Source organism: Heliangelus exortis, chromosome 16 (assembly GCF_036169615.1).
Source record: "Heliangelus exortis chromosome 16, bHelExo1.hap1, whole genome shotgun sequence".
NCBI lineage: Eukaryota > Metazoa > Chordata > Aves > Apodiformes > Trochilidae > Heliangelus > Heliangelus exortis.
The window spans coordinates 6,593,980-6,611,776 of NC_092437.1; the positions used below are offsets into that span (position 1 = coordinate 6,593,980).

At 47.9% G+C, this 17,797-nt stretch overlaps 1 protein-coding gene across 1 annotated transcript; it reads right to left on the minus strand.

The window, feature by feature from the left end:
* Positions 1–1,933: 1,933 nt before the first annotated feature.
* On the minus strand, positions 1,934–17,491 carry RBM38 (RNA binding motif protein 38). Its single transcript, XM_071760069.1, has 4 exons — positions 17,115–17,491; positions 16,262–16,385; positions 15,609–15,663; positions 1,934–3,344 (listed from the first exon to the last, which is right to left on the minus strand). The coding sequence occupies exons 1-4, from the start codon at positions 17,280–17,282 to the stop codon at positions 3,044–3,046; spliced, it is 648 nt and encodes a 215-aa protein (XP_071616170.1). The 5' UTR covers positions 17,283–17,491; the 3' UTR covers positions 1,934–3,043.
* Positions 17,492–17,797: the final 306 nt, after the last annotated feature.

A 17,797-nucleotide genomic window follows, 5' to 3' on the forward strand; every position in this document is an offset into this window, starting at 1 on the left:
CTGTAGCTGCACATTTCCCCACCAAAGCTCTGACCCCTGCACCACAACTCCCCAGCTCACACCCATCCTGGGCTCCCATCTGCCCAGAGCAGAGCAGAGCTGCTCGGGTGAGCTCACTTTGTGGTGGGACAACATAAGGTACATGATACAGATGAAAAAAGGATGCTCCATCAAGGAATATAGAAAAACAATAAAAATAAATTTAAATTTGCTTTTAAGCAATTGCAAGGCGATTTTTTTTTTTCTCTTGTCCTGTGCTACCACCACCTCTCATCCACACCCCACTGCTCTCACACTGTGTTTAACTCTTGTCCCTCTAATACAGTGACCCATTGGGCTCTTCCTATTTTCCCAGACAAGGAACTACTTGGGTTCCTCTTCAGAACCCAGTGTCCCTTGCCAGCTGCCATCACGACCTCACTTCCACCTGGGAAGCTGGAGAGTGGATTGCACTATGACCCAACCCAATTTCACAGGTGGCTTTTTGCAAACAGGAAGGCAGCAGGTTGAGCTCTTGTTTTCATGTGGTTTTTCAAAATGAGTCCAGAGCAGAACTGAGCAGGATCCAGGCATGGCATTAAGCAGCAGTGGGCTGGGAGCAGGTGGCATAATGCTGAGAACCCTTGCACCCTCCCTTCCTGGCAGCCTCAGTCACCTTTCAGGAAATTAAGAAGCAGCTAAATGGAAAAATCATCACTCGTTTCACTTTAAAATGCACCAGACATTGTTTCTTTCTTTTAAATGACAAATTAAATCTTTGGAGGCCCTGATCTTCCTATGGCCCTGGGAGACACAGGTCCTTGGTGAAAAAAAACCCCAATGTTCAGCAGTGCTGGAGCCAGGCAGGAATACTGCCTGAGGATGGGCACAGCCACACGGCTCCCACCTCCGAAATCCTGCCCTCCCTCCTCCTCCTCCTCAGGAAGACTCAGAGAGAAAGAAGAATTGCTGAATAATCTCCAGCCCTGACAGTACTTCAAAGGCAGGTTGCTTGGGCCAGGCTGTGCTCCCTGCCAGAACTGTGCTGGATGCAGGACTCAACCCTTACTCCTTTGGCAGCCTCAGCACCATATCCAGAAACTAATTACTTAAAAAGGAAATAAATGTCACCAGCAATGGTTGTAAGAAAAACCCTGGGCAGGATGAAGAGCCCCACCAGGAGCTGCATTCTCATGCAGTGTGAGCAAGAGAGGAATGAGCTGTTTCCATTCATTGAGATGGGCTCTTTACTCTTAGGTCTACTGCTGACATTACACATACTCCTTTTGTGCCTTTTAAGCTCACCAGGGCAGTTGATCACAGTGCTGAACTGCTTCTGCTTCCTTCCTATGGCACCTTCTTCCCTCAGGATGGCTTTAGGCATTACCACCTCCTGCACAGCAAGACACACCAGTGCCAAAAACATAGGGACTTCCTGGCCCCAGTTCTTCTGTAACCTTTGCAAAGAACTAGGTAACTAGCACAAAGAAAATAATTTTATTTACTTTTAAAAGCTGATAGTCACCATGTGCAATGGTCAAAATCTGAGAAGCAATTTCAAAAGCAAGCTCCTGAGGGGGAGTTCAGTGTGGCTGAGGAACTCAAAGAGAGACTGCTCAGGGGTTCAAACACCCTGCCAGAGCATCACTGCTACCCACAGCCTGCCCCTGCCCCATCAGAGCTGAGACTCCTTAACTGGGACAAGGCTTTGGCAGACTGCTCACTTTTGTATGGATTCATTTTAGGGAAAGCAAATGACAGAGGTGACGTCCTGAGGATTCTGGGTAAGATCCCATCCCAGCTGTCCCAGTTCCTGCTGGAGCTGCAGCAGGATGCACCCTCTGCCCACCCTGGCATGGTCACAGGCAAGGCCCAGCATAGCCAGATCAGGTCAGCTTGAAAGTACCCCCTAGTAGGTTCCAGCCAAGCAAACATCAGACCATACAGTATTGAATAATTTTAAAAGTTAAAATAGTTTATTGCTGTTTTTTGTAGAAATGCACTTAACTTACATCATCTGTTCTCTTCCTTTATTTGGCTGTTGGATTATAGGCATAAAAAGGTTACGTTTACCCATTTGTTCAGTGACATAACACCTTCTTCTCTTTTGCTCCACTCATGATATTCTCCTAAGCTTTCCTGGCCAACAGCTCCAGATCACTTTTACATAAATACTGTAAATGTCTCCATAGGTTGCAGCATTGTAACAAAAGATCTACCAAAGTAGACAAAATGTTCGGTATTCTTGGTTGGTTTTTTGCATTTAAAAATATACCTAAATTTGAGATAATCTTAACAGAGTAACAATTACAATAAGAAAATAGTACAGTGCGTTGACTAAAGGAATATTCTGCTCTCCTTCAAGCCAATATTCCCTTTTGCATGTTGAAGTGATTCAGCATTTACCTACATACAATAATTTAGTAAAATGAGAATTAAACAAGGCAGATACTTACTACTATTCTTCTGTCTGCAATTCACAGCTCATGCGAATAAAATCGCAATAAATATTAAAAAATAGTTTCTTTTTCTTTCGCTTTTTTTTTTTTCTGTAAGGCATCTCTGAGTATTACAAAGTTTTTGTACAACCAAAAAATAAGATTGTTTTTTTTCCATGTTCTTCGAGTACCTCTGTACTAACAGTAATTAAGAGGCTTGCAGGTTTGATGAGGAGGGGAGGTCTGACGGGGTAGGGCTGGGAAGATGACCACAGGTGATGGGAGCAGACTGCCATGTGTGCAAGAATCTGTACTTTTCTTGTGAAACATTTCAGTCACTTTTAGAACATCTTCAAGACAATATCTGTCCGGATTGAAAACAAAACAAAACCAACAAATCAACTTACCAGAAGTCCATTTTTCATGAGCACGGGTCAGACTGCAAGGGTTTTGCCCTTAACACTATAAATAGCTTAAGGTATTGATATGCACCTACATAAAGGGGACAAAGGGGCGGGTCTGATTTCTTTCGTTTCTTTTATTCTGGTTTTGTTGTCGTTGTCAGTCCTGGTCGCACCTTTCCATGGTAACAGATTGTCCTGGGTGCCTAAGGCGATGCGGGGCCCTCACTGCATGCGGTCGGGCTGCAGCTGCTGGGGTTGGTACTGCACGAAGGCAGTGGCGGGGGCTGCGGGGGTGCTGGCGGTGATGGGGGGCTGCACCGCCCCCGTGTAGCCGTATCCCACGAAGCCGGCAGCGGGGGAGGCAGCGTAGGGGTACTGGTCGTAGGCAGCTGTGGTGTACTGGGAATAGGCTTGGCTGGCGGCGGTGTAGTCGATGTAGGGAGAGGTGATGGACTGCACAGGGGTAGGGATCACCACGCTGGGCTGGATGATAGCTTGGGGGTAAACGTAGTGAGGTGCCAGTCTGCGGAGGCAAAGGGAGAGAGTCAGCGAGGGGCTGGGATCCCTCCAGCCTTTGTGCCTTCCTCCTATCCCTCCCCTCACCCTCTTAATTCGTATTCATCAGCCACGGAAAAGGTGATGCTCAGTAGAGCTGCCCTCCGGTCTGGGGTGCTGCTCAGGCTGAAGGGAATGAAAGCAAAATCATCCTAGACCCCGAAGTGGAAGTAGTGAAATGTGGAGCAAGGACTGCAAGAACAGACACACACACCCTGGTATCCATGTCCACATATCCACTGCCCAGGTTGCTGGGTCCCAACCAAAATAACTTTCCTGGACAGCAATGACACAGCCACTGACTGTTCCCCACATGCCCTGCCTGTCCCTGCCTGCTGTGGCAGCCTCCTATATCCTCCAGGTCCACCCTTCCCCTTTCACTGCCCAAACCCTGGTGGAGACTCCTGAAGACCCACATCCCCATGGGACACCTTCAAGCACCAGGGACACCAGGTCACTCCTATGCTCATCCCACCCAGGCAGCATCCCACCAGGAACACCCACTGTCCCAGGGGCCTTCCAGCTTGCCAGCTGTTACCAGTTTCTACACATGTAAGACTGTGTTTCCATAACATTGGATGTTTAGGTCAATGCTACAGGTTGTTTGTTGTAAAACATTAGATTCCGCTCAGCAGTGTCCAGGCCAGCAGCAATGCCCATGAGATGCTACACCCAGGCTCCAGGGTCAGCCAGACCCCAGCATCTCCTCTGCCCTTTTGGTCCATGTCCCAGAGCACTGCTTTCCACCAGCTGGTTAGCCCCTCCCCTGAGGTAGCCAAGGGATTTTACAATGCCACACTCAGTTAAAAGTCCATAGACTGAAAGATCCTGGGGATGATTAATGCAGGGTTGCCCACTAATTTGCTAGAAACTGCTACCAAAGAGGAAAGGAAAAAAAAACCCAAACACACACACAAAAAGCAGCAAAATGAATGGGCTAGATTTTCCAAAGGGCCCACAAGTCAGGCCTCAAAGAGCAGAAACTGAGCAAACCTGAAGGTTTAAGGTCTGTCCACACAAACCATGGGTCAGACAAAAATTGGCACTTGCACATCAAGTGCAGGGTGCAACCGGTGCCTGCCTGCACAGCCCCAGCAGCAGAAAGCTCCATTGTGCACAGACTTGACAGATTTGGGGCTTAAGAAATAGGGAGTTGCAGACCATCACCACCAAACAGTGTGTGACTACTGAAAGATGAGAGCCATGTGCACCAAAAAGTGCAAACTGGAGAAAAGGCCCCTGTGGCCAGCAGCTTGCTGAATGGTGCAAAGCAACAGCACAAACCAAAAGCCATTCTCCAGAGAGCTCCTTCCACCCAGCCCCCAGAACCCAACTCATTCTGGCAAACAAAAAAAGACAAGGTAAAACTCTGCAAAGAGCTTACGCAGATTCAAATATTTTGGGGTTTTTTGTGTGGATGTGTGTGACAGCATACTTCCAAACACAACCACTTTTAAAAGCCTCCCACAAGCTCTTCACAAGACACAGGCTTGGTACACGCCTGAACTGCTCTCCAAAGCTGAGCTCAGCTGCTCAGGAAGAGGGTTTCTTGCTCACTCATTCATCTGATCCCCAGGGTTGGAACCCCACCAGACCCACCATGCTGCCCAGCAGCAGGACCTGGTGCTTCAGTCTGTCACAGGGACTTGCAGCCAAGGACTGGACACTTCTGCTGGATGGGTCACTGTCTGCCCTCATTCCACCCAAGTGTCTTTCCTAGGTCTCAGCTACCACCTACAATGTACCAGGGTCCACCTGGGGTAGGTCCTCCCTATAGAGGAGTCATGGGGCTGTTTCCATTTGCTTTATAAGCAGCATGGATGGTTTCAACCACTCTTCAGGCATGAGAAAGGCTTCTTGCAAACAAGTGCTCATAAACTGAGTTTCTCATCATAAAATGGTATGGGTTGGAGGGGACCTTAAAGATGGTGTAGTGCTAACTGCCCTGCAAGAATGGAGAATGATTGTTCCCCTCCACACACAGCAACACTGTCTCTGAAATTAGGGTCCTCAGATATAACACAGCAACTCCCAGAGGAGCAGCACCAGGGAGAAGGAGGGATGGTGGAGAGCAGCACCTCAACCTTTGGCTGATTAAGTGCAAGACCATCTCCAGAGGCCAAAGCTAACCCCAGTGTAGTGCAGAGAGAGGGATGCAGCCCTGCAATCCATAAATGCTCCATATCCAATAGCATCACCCTGTGACTAACAAGAATTAAATGAGCCTGGACAAATTCACTGAAACACTTATGGTTTAGCTCCAATCTCAACTGAGGTGGGTATGACTGAATCAGAGCTTCTACACGAGTTCAGCCCCAAAGCTCTCCATGTGGCACACTCACATCCACCAGCAGCACCAGTCAACTCTTCTGAGGAGCTGGGGCCCAGTCCCAACCCAGAGGTTCCTCATACTTGATCACTGGGGGCTTGGTTTGTTTGGTTTTAAATAATGCTAGGGTGCAACTCTTGGCCTGACAGGGTCTGGGGAAACGGCTCTGCAGAGGCAGCCCCAGGCATTGGCCCAGGCACCTGTTGGAGGTGAGATGAGAAAACCCCACACAACCTTCTTGTCCTACCCTTGTAAATCAGCAGCTTGGACACAGCCTGCATCCCAAATTGGTGATGGATGCTCTGGCTGCCCACTGTTTCTCCCTACATATGTCCCACTACTGGGCTTCCTGCTACTCCAGAGCTTGATAAAGTTAAACCCATCCCTCAAACACAACAACAAAAAAGCCCCAAACAGAAATGCACAATCCTCATGCTCAGGATTCACTAAAAAACACCCACCAGAAGGGGCCTGCACTTCTCCTGCACACAGGCATTCAGCCTACACCTGGCAAAATTACCCAGGAGGATGATCCAAGAGCCTCTGAGCAATCCTGTCTGAGCACCACCCTGTCTGAAGAGCTGTGCAGGTCACCCCCTCATGTCCCTTTCTGCCACCCAACTGCTCTTTAGAGCCAGAATATCCCACACAGGGGACATGGTCATGTGTGGAGTGTCAGGGGGAGTTCACACTCCCAACTCATCCCTGAGAAACTCCACACCTGGGCTTTGCTTTCACATACACAGCTCCCATACTGTGCTCCAGAGAGACAGCAAATCCATGACATCCTGCACTACTGTTTTTGCTCAGCAAGGAAAAATCCCAGCTCTTCAAAGCTACTTTAAATAAAAAGCACCATTAGAAGAGGACAGTAAGTATTGCAGTACTCCACTTCCTGAAATACATCCCAGCCCAATACATACACAAGTGCATATCACACACCACAGTTTGCTGAACTAGAAAATCACACACAGCAACTCCAGAATCTGCTTCTCCAGAATGCCATGTGTAAAAGGGAAAGCTATTTTGGTCTGTGGAGTTTTAATAATTTAGCTAGAAATTTGAAGCATGATATGCAGTTCAGACTTCTGAATTAAGTGGACAGCTGGCAACTCATTGATCAAGACACAACCCAAGGTAAGGTCACTTTAATAACTTGCAGCTACAAACAAAACAAAACCAGTACAGTATGAAGAAGTTCTCTGCTGGCTACACTGAGCATTCACAGAAGGTCTTAAAATGTTTTCTCCTCTTCAATAATTTCTGAAAAAAGATCTTCTGGGGGGGGGAAAAAAAAAAAAACCACCCAAAAAATATCACTTTTAGATTTCTTTTTCTAAAACTCAGCAAACTCTAATCTGAATTTCTAAAGAGTGAGTCACATCTGTGTTTTAAGATGCCTTTCCCTTCCTCCCTGCAGTTTTCCTCCCTCCCCCACAAACGGGTCCTGCCAGCCAGAACTTCATCTAGAATACACATAATGTGATTATAAAACATCAACCAAGTGATCAGCCATTGCCACCCCACATCAGTCACCCCCTGAACAGCAGATGTACAAGATGCTTACAGCATCGCAATTAAGGGAGGGCAGAGGCCACAAAATCCAACAAGCATGGTCAAACCTAATTCTAGAGCCACAGGAGGGACTCGGGAGGGACAGGGGACCCGGGAGGGCCATCGGTGCAGGAGCACAGCCGGGACCTGCCATGCTGGCCCACGTTCCTAACTACGTGGCACGATGCCACGCTGGCCCAGCAGCCAAAATTGAAAGACACAGAACAAAAGAGATGGTTGCAGAGCCTTTGGCAGAGGAGATGCAGGCTGGGCTGCTGCTTTTGCTGTGCAAAATGTAAAAGACAGAACAAAAGCAACCCGGTTTGGGGGGCAACCCAGGATGGGCAAGTTCAGAAGCATCAGGTGAGGCTTGGGGCTCAGCCCCCAGGGCAGCTGGGGATGAGTTGCAGGCAGGGGTGGCTGGTGGGCAGCAGCAGCCCCCGGGGAGAAGGGACAAGCCAGCAGAAGGCCATCTGTCCCACACCACTGCCCAAACAGTGAGGAAGACAAATGAACTAATAAGGGCCTCTCCCTTTTCAGCAGCTCTGCCTGGCAGTGTCTCGTATCTGAGGCACTTTATATAGTTGATTATTTTAGGTCAGATTCATACCTAAAATGTGTTTTAGTTGCTTTAGTTCTCCTTTGTCCTGCAGGACTTTCTACACATGAGCCATGAGAAGCTCCTGCAAGCTCTGCCAGGCTGGGAAATGGTTTTGGTGCTTCTGGAGGGGTGGGAGACAACTGCAACCCTGCCAAGAGGGACATGGCATCATACAGACACTTGGGAAACAACAGATTGGCACACAAATGCCACCACCACAACCAACCAGACTTTTATTCCTTGAAGAGCAAAAGAAACACAGCCCTTTGTGTCTGCCAGTGAAGGCACAAATTCTGGCATTTGATCTCAGGAATTTGGCCTCCATTTCCACCAGAGTTGACCCATTATCTGCTACAGGGACATCCACACTGCCCCAGCACGTGATGGCAGGCGGTGCCAAGCTTCAGCTGGCAGGTGGTACTGCAGAACAAGTCGAGCATGGCCACAGCTGTCCATGACAGCAGCATAGTGAAGTAACACCTCCAACCATAGCTTGGGTGAGAGATTTGAAGATGTATTTTGAAGTGGGCTCACAAGTGTAAGCACACCAAGCTGCTCTGGGAAGCCCATCCCAGTGACTCCAAGGAAAGCAGCAGCAGCCCAGGAGTTCTACATTCACAGTGCCACACCATCACCTCACTGTTGGTGATGCACAGACACATCCTGATAGAACTCATGCCCCAAGAACATCATTCCTGAAGGACATTCCCAAGGCAGCAAGCACACACCTGGGGCCACTTTAAGTAGACCTGAGTGGAGCTTGGCAAGATGCATCATCCAGGCCCCAGCCACAATGACAAGCTGTAGAAACTTGAAAAATTCTGTCTCTGTTCTCAAACCCAGACATGATGAGGAGGGGCTACAGCCTGGAGCATGGCCAGCTCAGTCCTTGCCTGCCAACAAGGACTCTTGCTCAGGGAGCAAGACATGGAGTTTATCTGCCAACAGTTTGGTGCAGCTCAGGACACTCATTGTGCCCCAGCCACTCCATCATCCAACAGCTTTCACTGACATGGACTGGGCTGCAACTACGAACATGACAAAACTCTGAATCCTGAAATGCCCCTACTAGAGCTGACTGTAACATGCATTGAAATGTCAGTGGCTTCTGCCTCATCAGGCAGCTATCTACCAGCCAGCCCAGAGTAACACAAGGATGAACTCTGCAGCTCCACAGCACAGTATTTATCCTTGCCTACTAGGCTAGGACACAAACACAAAATAGCAACTCACCCTAATTTCTGCTCATCTTGTAATTAATTTGCCTGTTCGTCTTCTACTCATCCTCTTCTGGCCCTATGGGCAGATTTTTTTGCAGCCTATGCAAACATCCATACCACTGGGTTCCCCATTTCCCTCTTGGGACCAGACATCACCACACTGGTGGGAATCACCAAGGAATAACCTGCCACAACAGACTGTCCCAGGCTGGAATTAGTACAAGAGAAAAATTATTGTATTACAGGATTCAGTACTAACCTCTGCTGGTTGCTAAGCCTACCAAAACCATTGCTGCAGAAATACAAATGCAAACTTAAAGAGAGCAATCCACAATTTCAATTTATTTTCATTTTGGCAGAGAGAAAATTTAATGAAAAGGCAGCACTACAGTAACTAAGAACCTATTATACATCAGCAGTGTTCTCATTTTACAGTGTTAGCCCATCTGGATTTCCAAACTAATGGCCCATAGAGGAGGATGGTAGAACCCACAGAACCCACAAGTAAAAAAAAAGCCATCTACACCTTATCTCATAACCTGTGCAAAAGTGTCTGTGTGGGAAAAGAATCAAAAGAAATAAAAAGGTTGCAAACAAAAGATGTGAATATGTCTTCTCACAAATATATAAACCTTTTCCTGAGCTTAACCAATAGTCTGAGATCAATATGCTGAGCTCCACCATGAGCTATCCAGGCTCAAGAATTTACATATTTATCCTCTGCATCTGGCTTCCCCACACCCAAAGGAAAAAAAACCAAACCCAAACAAAGGCATGTTTGGCCAGACCAAAAATAGTTTTGGAGAGGCAGGCTGAAAAACACTCAGGTAGCAGGAGATAACATCTGCCTGAAACAAGAGCCATCTGGCACCAAGGAAAAAGCCACATGGAAGTTTATCTACAAGAAGCCAGCTATCCAGAAAAGGAAAAAGCCCTCCCCTGTCGAGTTATCACCGCAGCCAAAACAGAAATGAACTGACAGAAGAAACAGAAAAAAGCTTCACCCCAATGCACTACAGGAGCCTGAGTCCTTCAGTATCAGTGTGAGAAATCCAGCGGGATGGCAGATTCATCCTGTCCACACGGGAGGAACAACAGAGGCTCTGAGAGATGAGCCCAGGCAGCCCCAGGAATTCTGCCTTCAACTAAGCTTTCCAATTTTATTCTACAATTTGGTGAAGACCAAAGGCTGCAAAAACATCTCTAGAGTGTTCTCAAGTACCTGGTAAGTTTTGGCATAATATAAATGTTAAATTGACTACTTTCAGCTGGTTCAATTTTTTAACATTCTTTCTTTACACATGATCCTTTCCACTGACTTTTAATTAAACTATCCATATATTTGCTTTATCAAAACCTCTTTCTAGGATAGACAAAGAATTTTGAAGCTTTAGCTACGGAAGAAGCAATGAAACATCGATTTTTGAAAAACGGAAACCTACACTGATAAAACAAGTCATTTCTCAGCCAAGAAAGAAATTGCATTTTAAGAATTTCAGTGATCTCTGCTGCCAGTTGTGTTTTTGTTGATCTACAGCATCTAAGACACCTCTTTTTCACACCTTCCCACCAGCAGGGATCACAGAGGGGAGCTATGAGCTTGCCCCCCACAGCTTTCCCAGCCTGCGCTGGGCTGGCCAGAGCAGAGCCCATTCAGTGATGACACAGGAGAGGTGACACTCTCAAAGCTGGCAACAGGGTAATTTCAAGGGACAGCATGATCCTGTTTACAGGATTTAGAGACCAAGAAACAGGAGATTCAGTTTTAACTTTGAGGCCCACAACTTTTCATCTTTTGTGATCATAGAGTATATTTAGCTCTGGTATGTAGCTCGCTCCCATCTGTGGGGAACAAGTTTTTCATGTAAGTCATATTTAGAAGTGACCCAGTGTCCTTGCTACCAAATTATCAGCAGAACAACTGTCTAGTTCCCTCACTGGCATCCTGAGGCAGGCCAGGCAGAGCTGCATTTATCATTCGAATTACTGGGCATGTGTTTAATACTACAGAGTTAGGGACCAGTATGTCAACAGCTGCACAAAGGAAAGATGAGATGAAGTACAAGTTAGACTGCTCTGAAAATTCAGATGTGTGCATGAATCTTCTGCACTGGAACTAAGGAGCATAAGTCTGATCAGAATAGGAGAGCTTTGCTCTGTCACTCCCCACCTCCTACCTGCTACAAGGGAAAAGATCTCTGCTGCTAAGGTGGCTGCTCTCACACTGATGAGGATGAAAGCAAATCCACCCAAGGCAATGAAATCAAACAAAGAAGATGGCACAACTCAATCCACGTGCTGTAAAGATGAAGCTAAAGCCAGCTCAGCCTGGGTCACCATGTGCAGGACTGCACTGGAACAGCACATGGCAACCCTGACCAGGAGCCTGTACCCTGACAGGCCCAGTGCTGCCCAGAGCTTGGCACACCATTTATGTACCCAAGTGTAAGGTCAGTATGGCAGACCATGCTCTCCTTTTGTCTTGTTCTACAGACCTATAGTAAAAGCAGGACATAAGCAAATCATGCTCAAACCCAACACAAACTGTACACCAAACCCTTGGGTCCAATACCAGCATTTGCCACCTTGGTGTAGATGCTCAAGAAATTTCACAAAGCCATCTGACCTGCTTATAAATACATGGTCACTCAAAAAAGAAAGAAAAGAAGAAAAGAGCTCTGTCTGACTGGCAAGCATTGGGTACAAATAGCAGTTGCCATGCCTGAGCACTAGCAGCTGAAGCCATTTGGAAAATAGATTTGAATATTTCTTAGGAAATCCCCCTCAAAAGCTTTCATGTTACTGGCACAGGATGAAGAGGTGCTGGGTGTGCCATCCCCAGGGATGCTGCTCGGGACCAGCAGAGCAGCCCAGGGTCCTGCAGTGGTCCAGCTTTTGGTAAGTGGTACAATGGGAAGTCAGAGCACGGGGGATGCCAGCTGAGAGAGGCTGGACAGAGCAAGGTCAGAGTGTGCAGCTTTATAAGCATAACCACAGAAAAGATGAAAGCTTGTTTCCTTTTATTTTTAACCCAATAGAGAAGTTTTAAGGATAAACATCTGTGACAGAGGGTGGGCTGACACAAAGAGGGACTTTCTTCACTTCCCAACTGCAGCAGCATCAATGTATGAAATTTCAAATTCAAAGTCATTTAACTCTTTCCAATGCTGCCCGAGACCAAGCGTGGTCCAGAGTCAGTGGGCCACCAAAATAAGCAACTACATAAGACTGGGCAACAGGGTCTCTGGAGCAGTGACATCCAACATGCAGATATGGAAAAAGCTGGATCCTGCTGCAAGAGAGAGCTGTATGTTTCCAAGAGCTCAGTCACTTACTCAGTCACTGGTAGATCTCCCACACAGATAGCTCCTTCACTGAGCCACAGCCACAGGAATGCATCTGCCATACACTGCTTGTGTACAGAACATTAACCATGGCTGCAAAGAGAAGAACCAGGGAATCCCCGTGCCCTGCACAGACTCAAACCTGTCCTAAGCACCAGCATTCCAGAGGGGGACACCAAGCAGCTTTGCCACATCTCCATGTATTGGTCTACACAGTTGCTCCTAGCGGGCTCCACAGAGTTTCATAAATTTTCAAAATTTCTTAGAAGGGATGCTGGTGCCATAAGACAGCTCCATTTGGAATTAGAGGGTCTCTCCTTCTCTGATCACATAAGCTCAGCCCTGTGCTGGCAGGTAGCTGAAAGGACACACTGTGGCATCGCCTGCTGCCTCCAAGCAAAGCGCAGTCTGTAAGCTCCAGGCTAAGCCCCCAAGCCTAAAGCTGCTTCCCTGAACTTGGAAGCCAGATCCCCAAGTCACCCTGACACAGAGGCATCCTTCACCTTCCCTTACTGTTAAGATCTCCAGTTACGACCATCTAGAGACCACTTTTCAAACAGGATTTACTGCTGACTCCTTGCTGTCTGCTGAGCGAGTGCCTCCCCTGCCAGAACAGCAGGAGGAACGAGAGAGGCTCTTCATGCTTTCTCTTTCTGTTCCGCATACCCCAGGCAATATTTACAGCTGCATTTGGGTGCCTGGGGCTAGGGGGGGAAGCCTTAAGTTTATAAATAATCCTTACTGATGTTTGGGTAATTTTCATAGTTTCCATTCACTTCAAGTTTCTCCAAAACCTGCATTTTGTGGCTTGATAGCTGGCACGTGACTGGCTGGCTTGCCCTTATTCAACTGCCTAGCAGTTAATCACTTGTTCATTCACTTCTTCCTTGCCAAGTTCAGCTTGCACACCTAGTACCCCTTGTCCCCTAACAATTGTCTTTTGGAAGCCCTGGGCACAAAAACTTCAGAGAGACAGGAACTACAGGAGAGAGAACCAGGCAAGAGAACCAGTGCCCAACCAGCCTGGGCATAGGAGACAAACCACTCAGTTTCATTTGGGGAAGGTCAGGATCCACCACATACGGTACAGAGGAATTAGATGAAGGCAGACAGATCCCCATAAACTCCTTATCTATCCTCAAATCCCACAAAGGGTCAAGGAAATTGTGGGTTCAAGGGAATGCAAGAGCCTGGCAGGCTCTAAATTTTGTTGGTCTACTGACAAGACAAAGAGGGAACCAGCAGTCAAGCTCCACTGCTTGACTGAGCACCTGATGCTTTGCTCAGAAGCCACAGAGTAGCCCCAGCCATGGTGCTCAGGTAAACAGCTCCACATGTTGCCAGCTCAGAACATTTTCAGTGATTCTGCTCAGGAATGACTGAATGCAACAAAACTCATGTTTACTGATGCCTGCAAATAATGATATATAATCCCCTTCCTCCAGCCTTCCAGTCTCCTGGTTCCTGTCTCTTGGCAACAGATAAATAATTTATGGTGCTGTATGTGCTAACTGTAGCTCTGCTGGTTTAATGATGAAACCAATGCCTAAGAACTGGAACAGTAACTGTCTAGATCACAAGGAACACGTAGTCAGTTGATGCCACACTCCTCTGTACGTGAAACTAAAAGCAAACTGTTCAAACATTACATTTTCCAGGGCAGGAACAGCACCCACAGGAACAGCAGATTATCTGCTAGAGGAACAGGAATGCACCCATGCTACTACCAGCAAGCACTGAAGATGCTTCACCATTTTGATCTTTTCTGTCAGCATGCATGGAAAAACTCCTAACAGGCTGGGTTTACTGACAACTTCTCCTCTGCACTCTTGTCCAACTTAGAAAGACTCTTGGGTTCACATCTCAAAAGTACAGCTGCTGCCCACCTTTTTTGGGGGGGGGAGCTAAGAAAGCTACTGTAGCTCCTGTACAAGGAAAGCTGTTAAAAAGCAACATCTTGTCTAGGCAGACTACCATGGCTCTTGCCAAACAAAGAGAGACTTTCCATTTCATGACAGATGTTCTTAAAGTATTTCAAACAGAGCTGTATCCACTTACAAAAACTGCCGTGTTGGAACCATACACAACACACATAAAATGGCTGTGCACTATTGTGGCAACACAGTTTCTTACATCCATAAGCTCACTGGAATAAGATTACCCGGGCAGTTGGCAACTGCAGCTATGAGGGCAAAGGAGTGAAAGTTTCTGGTTTGTTGTTGGCAGATTTTTTTTCTTTAAAGAAAAAAAAAAAAAAAAAAAAGAAAAAAAAGCCCCAAAAAAACACAGAGAGCAGGAAAGGGATGAAGTATTTCTGTTGACAGAGGCTAAAATCCCATCTATTTATACTAGAGTCACACAAAAACCACAACAGAGCAGTGCTCAAAAGCTTTAAAAATGCACCTACTTTCTTAATGCTCTTAGAAAATAATAATAAGAAACCCCTATCAATATTCACTTTCTGAAATGGTGTAAAAAAAGAACTGCATCAATCATTAAACAGTTAAATGAAGGCAGTATGACAGTCCCTATTGTTCTCGTGAAGCACACTTGTCTTTTGCCGAGCAGCTGCCAGATCCTATTAGATGTATAAAAAGAGGACTTTTCTAACCGAGCAGGGATGGTATAAGCTATTGAAAACAGCAGACAAAAGCCCACTTTTGCAGACTATTCAAGCCTTGTATAACATCTGTCCAAAATCAATTTTTGACCTAATGTTACTTTCATTAAGTAACAGACTTTGTTCCCAATGCAATTTGTTTTCTAGAATAAAACTGTATTCTAAGCATTATTACGTGGGAAACGGCACAGAGGAAGCTGATCTTATCTGAGAAACATGAGAACAGAATTTGCTTAATTGTTTTGACACCTTAAGTATTATAATAGAGAAACTCTTTTCCATTTATTTGAATTCTTGAAGTTGGCAAGGCAGCGAGCAACTCATTGGGTCTATTATGACTAAGATTTACTGAGGATAAAGGAGGATCTTTGGGAATTACATTAAAGCTGACAAATGCACAAAACTTCTAAAATCTTCACCAGAAATCTAGTACTCCAAACATTAACAACAGCTGTTGAAACTGCCCACTCCTGACAGCTAAGACTTTTTTTTCACACATATTAAATAATGAGGAAGTAGATTCATTAATTCAATTTTAGTCTGTTAAGAAACATTTCCACTTACCCAAAGGGTCTCTGAATGAAGGCTGGATGTAGCTGCTGCACACCTATGGTAAAACCTAAAAAAAGTGTTCAGAGAAAAAGAAATATTAATGAATAGCATCCATTTTAACACTCGACTTATATGTGCATAATTACACCTCAGACCACATGCATTTCATCTGCTGTGCATGCGAGCACACTCAGAGCCCTATTTAGAAGCAAGCTAATGTTAACATGCATATGTGATATGCAGCAGGACCAGATGCAAATTCAGATTAAAGAACAGTGTGAACGTGCTGTTACTGAACAGACACTGGGGTATAATGCCATATTTTACACATGGGGTACTGTGGTCGTTAAACCAAAGAGGAGAATGATGGAATGGATCTCATTGTTAATACACTGATGTAATGGAGAGGATAACAGGAAAGCAGGGAAGCCACAGAAGAAAACAGCTTTAACTGAGTTACGTGAACTAATGTGCATAAGGCTAGTGTAACAGGTACAAGAAGGTGCAGAAGAGAAGTAACTGCACTACAGCATCCTCAGTCAACAATCAAAACTACGAGGGGTAAGCATGCATCATCAGATCAAATGAGTCCTGCCTGGGTAATTTGTTTCCTTGTCTTACAAGTTATTGTAATGGAGAGAGACGGGATCTCCTGGATGCCTCACCAGTTTGAATACTCCTTGGTTTTGCTCCCAAATATGCCAGGTTCACGTTTGCTTTCCTGCCATCAATGATGGGATTCGGGTCTTTGCATGCTCTTTCAGCTGCAGCTCTGTCTGCCATGGTCACCTGGAATTAAGCACAGCCTTGTTTGTAGCAACAGCACTTTGTAAACACTCCAGCAACAGGCACTAAGTGGAGTTTATTTATTGTTCTATTTTGAATCGGGAGCTGAACTCCGCTTCGTGCAGTCTCACTTGGACAGCAAGATGGGAAAGGCTCCTGGGGACTTGACAGAAAAGAGGGCTCCCCCCTCGCCAAGTTACTCCTTTGGGCTTGCGCCAGCTGTTTTCCCTTGCCTTTCCACCTCCTCCCCCGTGCTTTTTTCAGAAGTTGGTGAGGCCAGTCCCAAATCTCCCGGCAGCAGAGCCCACTGAGAGAGGAGCTGCCAGGCGAGGGGCCGCGCTCCCGAAACACGCGGTGCCGGCACATCCCGCCCGGCTGAAGCCGGCGAAGAAATAAGACAGGGGAACCGGGGAAAGGAGGCACCGAAATGAGTGGCACGACCCCGGCCGACACGGAGCGAGGTTATTTGTCCTCCCAGGACCCCCACCCCATCCTTTGTCCTGGCCGAGCCCTCCCCGCTCCCGCCGGGCGCGGCAACCACCGCGAAGCAACAGCGACGGGACGGGGGGCAGCGGGATCTCGACCCCGGGAGACGGGAGGGGTTTGCCGGCCCAGGGGCAGCGCTGCCAAACCCCTTCCTCGGGCGAGCGCAAGGGGAGCAGCCCCGTCTCCCGTCACCGCGGCGCCCGGGCGGTGGGGAAGCGGAGCGGGAGTAGAGAGAGCGGCACTTACAAAGCCGTATCCCCGGGATTTGCCCGTCTGCCGGTCGGTGATCACCACCGCCTCCTCGATGTCCCCGAAGACCTCGAAGTACTTCCTGAGGGAGGAGTCGGTGGTGTGGTAGGGCAGCCCCCCGACGAAGATCTTTGTGAAGGTGGTGTCCTTCTGCACGGTGTGCATGGTACCGGGCGCGGCCGGCCCCAGCCGGCATCCACCCCGCGACAAGAGACCCCCTACTCCGAGCCCCCACGGCGGCCGAAGGGAGCGGAGCGGAGCGGCGGCTGGGTCCCGGGGGCCTACAGCCGGCTCATGGCCGCGCTTTGTCCCGGGAGCGCGGGCGGCGCCGCGCCCTCCCGCCGGTGCCGGTGAGTAGCGGCCCCGCAGCCGCCGCCGCCGCCTTTGTAGGGCCGCGCCCGCCCCGCCCCGCCCCGCCGCCGCGCAGGGGCACTCGGGGCGCGTAGTCCGGCACCGCAGAGTCCCTCCGGAACCCCCGAGTCCCTCCGGCACAACGGCCCTGCCGAAGGGTGCCCCGGTCCGGAGGGCTGGTGGTCAATCCCCCGGCTGTTTAGGGGTTCCGGACGCTGCTCGCGGCCCCGTAACGGAGCTGCCTCGAATTACAGCCGCCTTGCCCCTCTCTGCCCCTTTCCCCCTGGCAGTCGGGGTGCCCTGCGGACAGCCCCTCAGGCTGAGCCTGC